Source organism: Garra rufa, chromosome 9 (genome assembly GCF_049309525.1).
Source record: "Garra rufa chromosome 9, GarRuf1.0, whole genome shotgun sequence".
Taxonomy (NCBI): domain Eukaryota; kingdom Metazoa; phylum Chordata; class Actinopteri; order Cypriniformes; family Cyprinidae; genus Garra; species Garra rufa.
The window spans coordinates 200,616-212,737 of NC_133369.1; the positions used below are offsets into that span (position 1 = coordinate 200,616).

General features: G+C 40.1%; 1 protein-coding gene across 1 annotated transcript in view; it reads left to right on the forward strand.

The window, feature by feature from the left end:
- LOC141342312 (uncharacterized) overlaps positions 1–11,907 on the forward strand; it is a 14,466-nt gene extending 2,559 nt beyond the window's left edge. The window contains exons 3-8 of the mRNA XM_073846739.1: positions 1,559–1,720; positions 6,536–6,754; positions 6,867–7,013; positions 7,623–7,863; positions 8,651–8,815; positions 8,918–11,907. Of these exons, the coding sequence (XP_073702840.1) occupies positions 1,559–1,720; positions 6,536–6,754; positions 6,867–7,013; positions 7,623–7,863; positions 8,651–8,815; positions 8,918–11,043 (3,060 nt within the window). The 3' untranslated portion in view covers positions 11,044–11,907. The remainder of the gene's footprint in view (positions 1–1,558; positions 1,721–6,535; positions 6,755–6,866; positions 7,014–7,622; positions 7,864–8,650; positions 8,816–8,917) is intronic.
- Positions 11,908–12,122: the final 215 nt, after the last annotated feature.

Below are 12,122 nucleotides of genomic sequence, written 5' to 3' on the forward strand. Positions count from 1 at the left end.
TTTAATTGTGCGGAAGTAGTGCTGAAGTCCAACTAAAGGTGTACTTAAGTATATTTGATTTTGCTAAAGTGGAACTATTCCAAGTAGACTTTAGGTATCTTTAAATATTTTGCATTTACAGACCAAAATTATTTAAAAAAAAAATCATATAATCCACATCAACAGTGACATTAAAACATATTTTAGGCTTAACAATACATTGGAAAAATGTACAGTTGGATCAACTTAAAAATATTACTTCAATCGGTAACACCTAAAAAATGTATGTTTTTTCAACTTAATTTATTTCATTTTGTTAACTTAATTTTCCTAGGTCAATCACACTTACATAATTTTAGTTCATTCAGTTCTAATACTTACGTTAGACTAACTTAATTCAACTGCATAAGTGAACATCTGGATCAACTTAAATTTTTTAGGTGTTACCAATTGAAGTATTTTTTTTTTCAACTTAATTACGAATAGTAGTATTCCTAAATGAAGTTTAATTGCAATTTTTATATCAGTAAGTCTTGAGCAATATGTCAGTCAATATGTTACAGTTTTTTACAGACGCTAGGACACATTTCTCAATACTTAGGTCACTTTTGCATAACTCTTCACACAATTCTCCTAACCGACTTTCAGCTTGGCAAAGCAGTTCATTTCACATTCAAAATGCACTACATCTACCAAAACACTTTATTCAGGTCTCAAATAAACTCATTCTTCCAGAACACTAGCAAAGGTTGACAGCCGACAAACACACTTTGTCACCCACAAAACAATGACCTAAAAAACACTAACAACATGTAGCATTATGCAGTGTTTTCTTGTGTAAAACAAGGACACATCTCTGTTTATAATTGCAATATATATTGTTTATAACTGCAATATATGTTACTGGAATGAATCAGACATGATGCAGAATTCCTCAATATTTTATGTTGTTTATTTATTTTTATTTTTTTGCACTAAGTAATTCCAAAATACAAGAATTTGTATACACACCATCCACTGATACAGATACAATAGTAATGCTAATCTACTCGCATTTATAGATTTGAAATATGTTTCAATAAAATATTGCTGTTGAATTTTGCTGTCTTATTCAGTTTTGCATTATGTTATTGTTTTGAACGTAAGTTTAACAGTTTTGAAAACAGTATGTAAGCACGTGCAAAATGTCCTGTACGTACAAAGATTTTTGGCAGTTGTTGTGTCTGAGTGAGAAAAGAATTCATGAAATTTGAGAGATGTAGTCATTGAATGCATTTTGTGCCAAAACAATGATAATTGATCCTCAGTTTAGCCACATAGACTTCTGTTGTGCTCACTGTGTGAAGAGTTTTGCAAAAGTGACCTAAGTATTGAGAAATGTGTCCTAGCGTCTGTAAAAAACTGTAATAGACTTGAACTATACTTGGTATGAAATTAATGCATTTTAAATCTATTACTTTTTTTGATCTGTGAGTATCTGTGTTAAATATTAATGGTCTCATTACTGACCAGAATAACTGTGATTGTGTGTTAAATGTGCATAAATGAAGGTTTGATGACATGAGTGTGTTTTGCGCAGATCTTCCACATGACCTATGACCTGGCCAGCGCGATGGTGCGGATCGTCAATCTGATCGGCATGATGCTGCTGCTGTGTCACTGGGACGGATGTCTGCAGTTCCTGGTGCCGATGCTGCAGGACTTCCCGCCGGACTGCTGGGTCTCCAAAAACAACATGGTGGTGAGAGCCTCTCTCCTGTATAATGGCTGTTTTCAGACAGGTTTCACAAACACTCTGTCAGTCAGATCACAGGATTGTCTGGAGCTCACATGAGGTGCTCAAACACTGTCCTCACAGCATGAACAGCGGATTTGTGTGAGATTAGAGTGTGTGAGAGAGACCTATGGAGCAGCATGACTCTGTTTTGATGCTCTTCTGTGTATTCAACATATCTGCATATCAAAGAGTAGTTTCAAGTCATCGTGTTTAACTGTAAGATCATGCTGATGACACCGAGTGTGAGTGTCTGATTCATTCATAGAGTTGTAGAAATCTGTGTTCGTGTCTCATGTCAGAATTAGCATAATTATGAGACGATTCCGAGTCAGAATTCAGGTCTGAGCTCTTCATGTCCTTGGACTTAGAGATGATTCGTTTCTATAGCAACAGTCATTATGCACATGGATTCACACTGATTCTTCATCACTACAGACCGCTTTAGTAATCTACTTCATGCTAGTAACCTGCATTGTTTTGTTTATGTGTGTGTACTGTATCGTAAACTGTAGTCTACAGTATAGATTTTGAAAACATTTACAAAGTATTTTATTCATAAAATGTATATTATATATAAATATATTTAATATTTAAACAACATATTTTTCTTAAATATATACATGCATGTGTGTGTGTATTTATATACGGTTTGGCATCAGTGAGACTTTTAATGCTTTTCAAAGGAGACTCATCAAGGCTGCGTTTATTTGATTAAAAATAGAAAAAACTGTAATATTGTGAAATGTTAATGCAATTTAAAATAGTGGTTTTCTGTTTTAATATACTTTGAAATATTATTTATTTCTGTGATGCAAAGCTGAATTTTCAGCATAATTGCTCCAGTCTTTAGTGTCACATGATGAATATACTGATTTAATTTAATTTTTACTGATACTTTTTAAGGATTATTTGATAAATAAAACATTACAAAACAACAGCATTTATTTAAAATACAAAGCTTTTGTAACAATAAACACCTTGTTTAAAGTTTGGGGTCAGTACATTTTTTGTTTCTTTCTGTCTTTGAAAGAAATTAATACTTTTATTCAGTAAGGATGTTTTCAATTGATAAAAAGTGATAGTAAAGACTTATATTGTTAGAAAATATTTCTATTTTGAATTAATGCTGTTCCTGTTAACTTTTTATTCATTAAAGAATCCTGAAAAAGCCTCACAGGTTCCAAAAAAAATATTGAGCAGCACAACTGTTTCCAACATTGATAATAAAAGTAATAAATCAAGGATGATTTCTGAAGGATCATGTGACACTGAAGACTGAGTAATGAGGCGTTACATCACAGAAATAAATTACATTTTAAAATATATTAAAGTTAACAAAAATATTTTGAATTGCAATAATACTTAATAATATTTGCTTTTTTGATCAAATAAATGGAACTTTGAACTAATGAGCATAAGAGACTTTTTTAAAAATGTTTGAGCAGCAGTGTATACCTAAATACACAAAAACTTTTATTTTGGATGCAATTATTCACAATTAATCATTGCCCAGCACTAATATCAATTTACCTTTATATTCACAAAACAATAAAATAATAAAGAATAAAAATAAAATACTTTATATTTTGTCTCGCTTCTAGTCAAAATATTTAACAATATTTAAAAAGGAAACAAGACCAAAAATACTAAATAAGACTTTTTTACAGTGTTTGTGCTTGGTCACATCTGGTAATGAAATGACAATGATGATGTGTGTCTGCAGCAGTGTTGCCAAGTATTAAAATACCAAGTACTTTAATACTGCTAGTGTGGGCTGTTTTTTCTGGTCCAGTTTTTTCGGGTTGCAGTTAAATGGATGCATGTTTTGACTTCCTGGACTGTGATTTTGGAGACGTATTGATAGTCGTTTTCATGATTGGGCTAGTTTTCCGTATGAGCTGGACAGGTTTTGTTTTGCAGACCTGGCAACCCTGGTCTGCAGCTGCTTTGACTGTTTTTTTTAATGACATCAATTAGAAGAAGGCAGAACTTTCCACTATTTTGGTGATTCCAGCATGACATCAGTGGAACGTCAATTAAACTGTGTATTTGTGTGTTTCTGCACTGTCTGATCGCTTAGACATGCGCCTGCTTGTCCTGTCGGAATATTGAGGCGACATTAAGAAATAGCTCTAATTAAAAACAGGACACACACACACACACACACACACACACACACACACACACACACACACACACACACACACACACACACACACACACACACACACACAGGTATTCCGGTAACACTTTCTATGAAGCCTATATTTATAATGCATTATAAGGACATTCTTAAGGCATAAAAATACATGCATAATGCCTTATAATATAGCATTATAATATGTTAAATAATTTTATAAATAATCATAGCAACAGTTACAATGCACTAAAATACTTACCTTTTTATGCTTATAACTTTGATGAGTATAATGCATTATAGCACCTGATGAAGACTGCATTTATAATGCATTAAAGGACGTTCTTATATGTATGTTCTTATTATGCATTATAATACATTAAGAATGCCCTTATAATGCATTGTAAATGCAGTCTTCATCTGGTGTTATAATGCATTGTACTCATCAAAGTTAAAGTTAAAGTTAAAGCACAAAAAGGTAAGTATTATAGTGCATTGTAACTGTTGCTATGATTATTTATAAAATTATATAACATATTATAATGGTGTTTATAAGGCATTATGCATGCATTATAATGCATTAAGAATGTCCTTATAATGCATTATAAATACAGGCTTCATAGAAAGTGTTACCGGTATCATTATGGGTTCATTCCATAGGCGTAATGGTTTTTCTGTTTTACAAACTGGATTTTTTAACCCTTTACTCTAAACCTACCTTAACCCTTACCCTTTGACCTCTTGTTTCCTCCTATACTTGGTCCCCATAATGTAGGAAATACCAGGTACACACACACACACACACACACACACACACACACACACACACACAGGTTGAATCGCTGACTCACAGCAGCAGGGTTTCCTCCTGTTGTCGTGGTGACGGTTGCTAGGCAGCTGATGCCCAGAGTTCCCCAGAGAGCGGCAGATCTGAGCTGAGCTATATTTGTCTCCATCATGTCAGTCTTGAGCACAGGAGAGATAAACATAGCGTGCGACGCGCCGCAGCCTCATTCACATAAAACACACGCGCTCACACACAGAACATTACTTCAGCATCAGTGTCAGTCTCTAAGAGTTGTGTTTAAAGACACTAGTTTATTAAGTTTTCCATCAAACTGTGTTTCAGACGAATCAGAATGAAGGTCATTGATGATGTAATCAATCACAACATTCAACATGAAGCTCTTTGTGATTCTCCGCTGAATCCCATGTGAAAGGGGCAGGAAAATCTCCTTGACGGTATGGAAGATTCCTTGGGAGAAACCAAAGGGGAGATCTCTTACACATAAACACTGCGTACCTTAAAAGCGTATGAACCGCTGGACGGACGGTTTATAATCTACAGACACACATGAGAATGAAAGATTGAGAGAGAATCACTGCTGTTTATTAAAGTTTGATTTCATTATGCATTCAATATTAATTCTGACCTTTAATACCTGAAGGAACCTTAGAGGTTTTATATTTAAATTTATTGTTTGATTTATTTCTAATTTCTAAACTGGACTCACTAACCCTAAGTGCTTTGATTTAGGGTTATTATAGTTAACTAAAACTGAAAAACATTTAAAACATTTCATTACTTTTTCAAATTAAAATAAAAATGAATAACAATTATATAGACATAATTAAAACAACAAAAACTAATAATCAAAAACACGACAAAATTACTAAGACTAAAATGAACATGTAAGCAGAAAATACAAAAAAAATCTAGTTAAAAAAATATAATAATTCCTCACTGATACTAAAATAACACTGATTGGATGCAAAAAAAAAATCTAAATATTGAGAAAATCGCCTGAAGTTTTTGGCAATGCATACAAGTTTTTATATATTTACAGTAGGAAATTGACAAAATATCTCCATGGAGCATGATCTTTACTTAATATTCAAATGATTTGTGGCATAAAATGGATAATTTTGACCCATACAATGTATTGTTGGCTTTTGCTATATACCCGTGCTACTTAAGACTGGGTCACAAATGCATTTTTTACAGTATTTTTTTATTCTATTTGAGTTTTAAAGGGAATTAACGTTTGGAATCTTATGGAAATTGGTGCTTTTTGTATGTAAAATCAAATATTTTTCCTTTTCTCAGAATTGCGTGATACAAACAAAATTGTGAGAGATAAACTCACAATTCTGAGAAATGAAGTCTGAATTCTGCAATATAAACTAGCAATTCTGTGAACATATCAGTCTTTTTTTTGTCCTCAGAACTGGACTTTATAACTCGCAATTGTGCGTTTATATCTTACAGTTCTGAAAAAAGTCAGAATTGCGAGTTTATAAGATGCAATTATGAGGAAAAAAAAGTCAGAATCTGAGATGTAAACTCGCAATTGAGATAAAAAGTTGCAATTCACTTTTTTTTATTTTTTATTTAGTGGTGGAGACAGGCTTAAAAGGAGATAACAAATAAAAAACAAAAAGAATTGATCATATTTCCAGTGTCAGTAAACTAAGGCGTATGGATCATCTTATTATAAACATGTTTTCCCAAACTGACCCCAGCGCTGTGAGTCACATGCAGAGTGTTTCTGATGGCAGCATGAATCCGTCTGTGAGTGATGAGGCTCAAGCATCAATCATATGGTGTGTCGTAACAGTCTGTGGTGTGATCTGCGTTTCAGAACGACACGTGGGGCGTGCAGTACTCCTACGCTCTGTTTAAGGCCATGAGTCACATGCTGTGCATCGGTTACGGCGCTCAGGCTCCAGAGGGAATGACGGACGTCTGGCTCACTATGCTCAGCATGATCGTGGGCGCCACCTGCTACGCCATGTTCATCGGCCACGCCACGGCCCTCATCCAGTCCCTGGACTCCTCACGCCGACAGTACCAGGAGAAGGTAAAGCCCTGAACCATTCTGATCACTTCATCAATATATTGCCATTAAATCTAACTCGTGAAGCAGTCTGGTCTGCTGTTGTTCTGACTAACGGAGAGCGTCTGATGTCCAGTATAAGCAGGTGGAGCAGTACATGTCCTTCCACAAGCTTCCAGCGGATGTCAGACAGAAAATCCACGAGTATTATGAACACCGATACCAGGGCAAGATGTTTGACGAGGACAACATTCTGGGAGAGCTGAGCGAGCCCTTAAAGGAGGTCTGTCATCTTCATACACGCTAAACTCATGACTTCCTATGTTTACTTTTCAGCTCTTTTCATGCATTAGGTTGAAATTCTTCGACAATTTTAGTTTATATTTGAAGCAAATGATGACATTGTTGTTGTTAGGGCTGCGAAGATCAATCGATGCATTCCGAATGCATTATGATTCTCTCTGGAATCAATTCTGAGCTTAGTTTTTAACAGCAGATGGCGCTCCAATCTAGTTTTTAACCGCACACTTAAATGCTCACAAAGAAGAGCGCTTGAGTCTCAGAATGTTTTTATGATGCATGATTAATGTAAACATCCTTGCAATTTCCTTCAACCTTTTCAAACTTTATGAATGATAATTTTAGGTCCAAGTGTGTGTAAGGAAATAGAACTAAGCTCAGAAACGATTTGAGAGAAAGAAAATTGCATCACATTCGGAACAATCTCAGAATTGATGCAGAATCATTTTTCGATTTGTGATGCATCGACTTATCTTCCCAGCCCTAATTGTTGTAGTAGTAGCTGCTAGTAGGTAAGAGTGTGTTTTTGTTCTTTCATTTTACACCTTAAACCTGCTAATTAGTGTTTACTTGTGCAATGTGACCCTGACAGGAAATTGTTAGCTTCAACTGCCGTAGCTTGGTGGCTAACATGCCTCTCTTCGCTAACGCCGACCCAAACTTCGTGACGGCAGTGTTGACGAAGCTGAAGTTTGAGGTGTTCCAGCCCAATGACTTCATCATTCGCGAGGGAACCGTTGGCCGTAAAATGTATTTCATCCAGCATGGACGGGTCAGCGTCCTCACTCGTGGAAACAAGGAGACCAAGCTCAGCGATGGGTCATACTTTGGAGGTGAGTATAAGGGGTGATTATGTCAGCTCTTCGTAATGAGCTTCAGAACCAGGTTTTAAAGGCAGAATATGTAATAATAAGATTTCTTGATTAAAATATCGAAAACCCACTAGAACAGAGTTATATATTTTGCTGACTTGTGTACTTTATCCCAAATGTTTCGAAGAATGTTTAAATCCAGAGAAATAAGCAATTTTAACTATTGTAACGGACCGTGTCATTGCGTCGCCTGACAATAACGTCATACACCCTTGATTTTCTGGTTTTATTCTGTAGAAAACATAGAAACCTCAAAGATCCTTTATATATGTTATGCATTTGATTAGACAGGTCACGAACACACAGAGTAGCTTTATAACAGAACTTTCAACACACTCAGATGTATCTAGTATGATAAAACAGCGCTGCTTTTCCTACATGCACATGACTGGAAGAAGCTGAAGCAGTCAACTGTCAAGCCGTGTATCGTAGTCGTCCTTCATTAGCAATCGTTTCGCTTTCACAACTTTCAGACCCACCCTGCTTCATGCTACAGTGACCTTAATAAATCTTTAATACTTCAGCTCATCCATGGACCTGATTCCCATCGGAACAACTCCCATGATTCCATCACGGCATTATCAAACAACGCCTTGGTTCTTTGTTTGTTTTGAATATGCACCCTCTAGCGGCGAAAACGTACATATTGGACCTTAATAGATTAATTGTCTTGCTCTGGTCATTTAGGTACATTAGTTGGCTTATAGATCCCTTGCTAACCTCCTCGTGGTGTTTCTCAACCCTTTAGAGATCTGTCTGCTGACGCGTGGCCGGAGGACGGCTAGTGTCCGATCAGATACATACTGTCGACTGTACTCCCTCAGCGTGGACAGTTTCAATGAGGTTCTGGAAGAGCATCCCATGATGAGACGAGCCTTTGAGACGGTGGCTGCCGACAGACTTGATCGCATTGGTAAAACCTTCCTGCTCCTTTTGATTAAAATACTCCTTTAATTTTTTGTCTGTGGTTTTCCTTGTTTATTCTAACCCTATTCTGAATTCCTTTCTCTCACAGGTAAGAAGAACTCGATTTTGCTGCGCAAGACCTCACAGGGGGGGTCTATAGCGGGCAGCAGTTTGGGACGGGGTGGAGGGAGCCGTGGCGGAGGAGCGGGAGGCGCCGGCCTGGGTTCTTGCGACAGCGTTCTGGTCCAGCAGATCGTGAAGCACGACAGCATGCCCACCATGCAGGACATCACCGTAGGCAACCGAGGCAGCACAGGTGGCACGGTCTCACCCCGACCTCACCCGGTGATCTGGGCACCGCTGGTCCACGCTCCCCTCCAGACGGCTGCTGCCACCACCAACGTGGCCATTGCCTTGATGCATCAGCAACAGCAGCAGCAACAGTTGCAGCAGCAGCTACAACAACAACATGCCCTCGGAGCTGCTATTTTCCTTCCCTCTGCTCTTCCCATCTCGCCATCACCCTCATCCTGCCCGCTATCTCCTCCCCGTCCGCCCATACTACATCCTCGGCAGTCGCTCAGCTCCCTCATTGGTGTAATGGGTGGGTTGCCGCCCCGAGGAGTTACCCCTACACCCTCGCCCTCCACTATGGGACCAACTCCTGTCGGTGTGGCTCCTCCAGCGGGTGGAGTTGCAAAAACCCCTTCTACGGCTGCGTCGTCAGTGTCCGCCCCTCTGCAAGCTGGAAGAACACTTCATTACAGTCTCCGCCTGCACACAGAGCCCACAGCATCACCCATCCATAAAGTCGCACCTCCGTCCTCAGCAGCTGCAGCAGCATTGTCTGTTGAAGGCCGTGGGGTTGGTTCCGCTCCGCAGGGGGCTAAAGAGGCTTTACTGCGTCATGTGGGAGGAGGCAGCACCCAAGGCCTCCCCATGATCGGTCGGCTTACCCAGGAGGCCAGACTGCTCTCCGCCTCGCAGCCGACTCTCCCCCACCGCAGCTGGGTGGCTGTGCAGCCTCACCCGCCTCTCCATCGTAAAGCATCCGGAGGAAACCTGCTTCCGGCACCCTTCCTTTTGACGTCAGGACTTGCTCGAGGAGGAAGCGCAGGTGTTTTGAGCTCAAACGCACCACAGCCTGGTGCCATACAGGCACCAACACAGACCCCTCTGCTGTTGCCCTCTCACCTGACACATACACCTCCGCTCACCTCCACAGCATCTGCTCCAGGATCAGCTCTGTCACCCCTAGCCCCCTTTTCGTCCTCCCCAAAGCAAACCCCTCTTTGTTCTACCAACCCTCCTTTATCCCTCGTGCCCACACCTTCTGGTCTAGGGGTTCCTCAAACCCAGCGAGGCAAACCAGGCACTACAATACCTACTCCTCCTTCAACCTCTCCTCCTCCTTGCCTACACCCTCCGTCTCCCTCTCAGTCCGCCTCCACCTCTCCAACTTCGTCACCCGGTGCCTCTTTGGCTCGTAGCAAACCTTCTCAGACGCCTCCTCCACCTTCCCCATTATCCTGCACCACCAACTCCCCACCCACCATCACTCCATCTCAAACCCCCACCCCAACTCGAACCCCAACCCCTGTTCAAACTCCTATTCAGACCCCGACCCAATCTAGAACACCAGCGGCCATCCAAACTCAATCCCAAGGTCGTTGTCCAACTCCTGTCCAGATCCCAGCAGCCGCACAAACTCCGACCTCAACCTCCATTCAGGGTCTGCTTCCCACCCAGACTCTGAGTAAACCTCTGAGTTCCACCCTGAGCCAGAGTCCTGCTGTCCAGATTCCAGCCACTGGCCAGGTTCTTGGTCCTCCTGCAGTCTCAACTACCACACAGCCTCTGAGCTGTTCCTGGACCCCAGGCTCTCCCATCAGTACCCCAGCCCAAAGTGGACCATCAACCCCTGCTCTGACCCAATCGCAGACACAACCTCAACCTGCTAAAGCCCCTGCTGCTGCACCATCACCTCCTCCTTCATCAAGTCCATCCCCTGCTGCTTCGCAGCCACAGAAGCCAGCTGCTACCCTGACTCAGACATTAAACGTTCTGTCCGCTCCTACCTTAAGTCCATCTCCCATTCCTGCTTCCACTGCGTCCTCTTCCCCAGTCCCCCAGTCCATCGCCACTTCAACAAAAGAGGCAAAGAAAGAGCAGGACTTGCCTCAGATGCAGAGAGATTCAGAGACAAAGAGACAAAAATATCCTGCTAACATGTGAGGAGGGAGGTGGACGCTGGACAAAGGCTCATGTTTTATCCATAGTGAGTTTAGGACCCTCCCTGTGGTGTTCTCTAGTCTTGACCATGGGAAGGTCTAACATCTACCCTAACTAATCAAGGTAAAAACAAAAGAGCAGAAGATGTTTGACTCAGAAGCAGAGCTAGTGAGGTCATCCAGGTCATCTGGGAATGCCAGGTGGAATATTTTTGTAGTCCTGCTGAAAAGACCAGCTTGAATTGCAGTGGGCTGACAGCAAAACATTCTACATACAGTGGATCCCAACACTGCACAATCTGCATGTCTCGTTAAACAAACACACCTAATTCAGGTCATTTTAGTAGAGCATCCAAGAACTGAAATGGGTGTGTCAGACAAAGGAGACATTGAAAATGTCCATTGTTCAGGAGCAGAGTTAGGAACTACAGTGCTAAATAATCAGCACAGTGCATCTTTCTACAGAGCCCCTTAAAGGGGTTAGTTCATCCAAAAATGAAAATGAGCCCATTATTTACTCATCCTCAAACCATCCTAGGTGTATATGACTCCCTTCTTTCAGACAAATCCAATCGGAGGCTATTTCAAGTTTTATAATGACGATAGGTGAGTGTTTCTCTTCATAAGGTCAAAACAAGTCTAATAAAGTACATCTATCCACAATAAAAAGTGCCTCACATGGCTCCAGGGATGACTAAAGGCCTCCTGTAGCGAATTGATGCATTTTTTGTGAGATAAATATCCATATTTATAACATAATAATTACTTTAATCTAACTTGCGCTCACTGTTGTTCAAAGAAGCAGCTGTGGGTGGATGATGTATGAAATCATTGATGAATGAATCATTAAAGTGATTATTATGTTATAAATATGGATATTTATCTCACAAAAAATGCATCAATTCGCTACAGGAGGCCTTTAGTCATCCCCGGAGCCATGTGAGACACACTTTTTATTATGGATGGATGCACTTTATTGGACTTGTTTTGGACTGATGAAGAGAAACACCCACCTATAGCCATGATAAAGCTTGAAAGAGCCAGGACAGTTTTTAATATAACTCCGATTGAATTCGTCTGAAA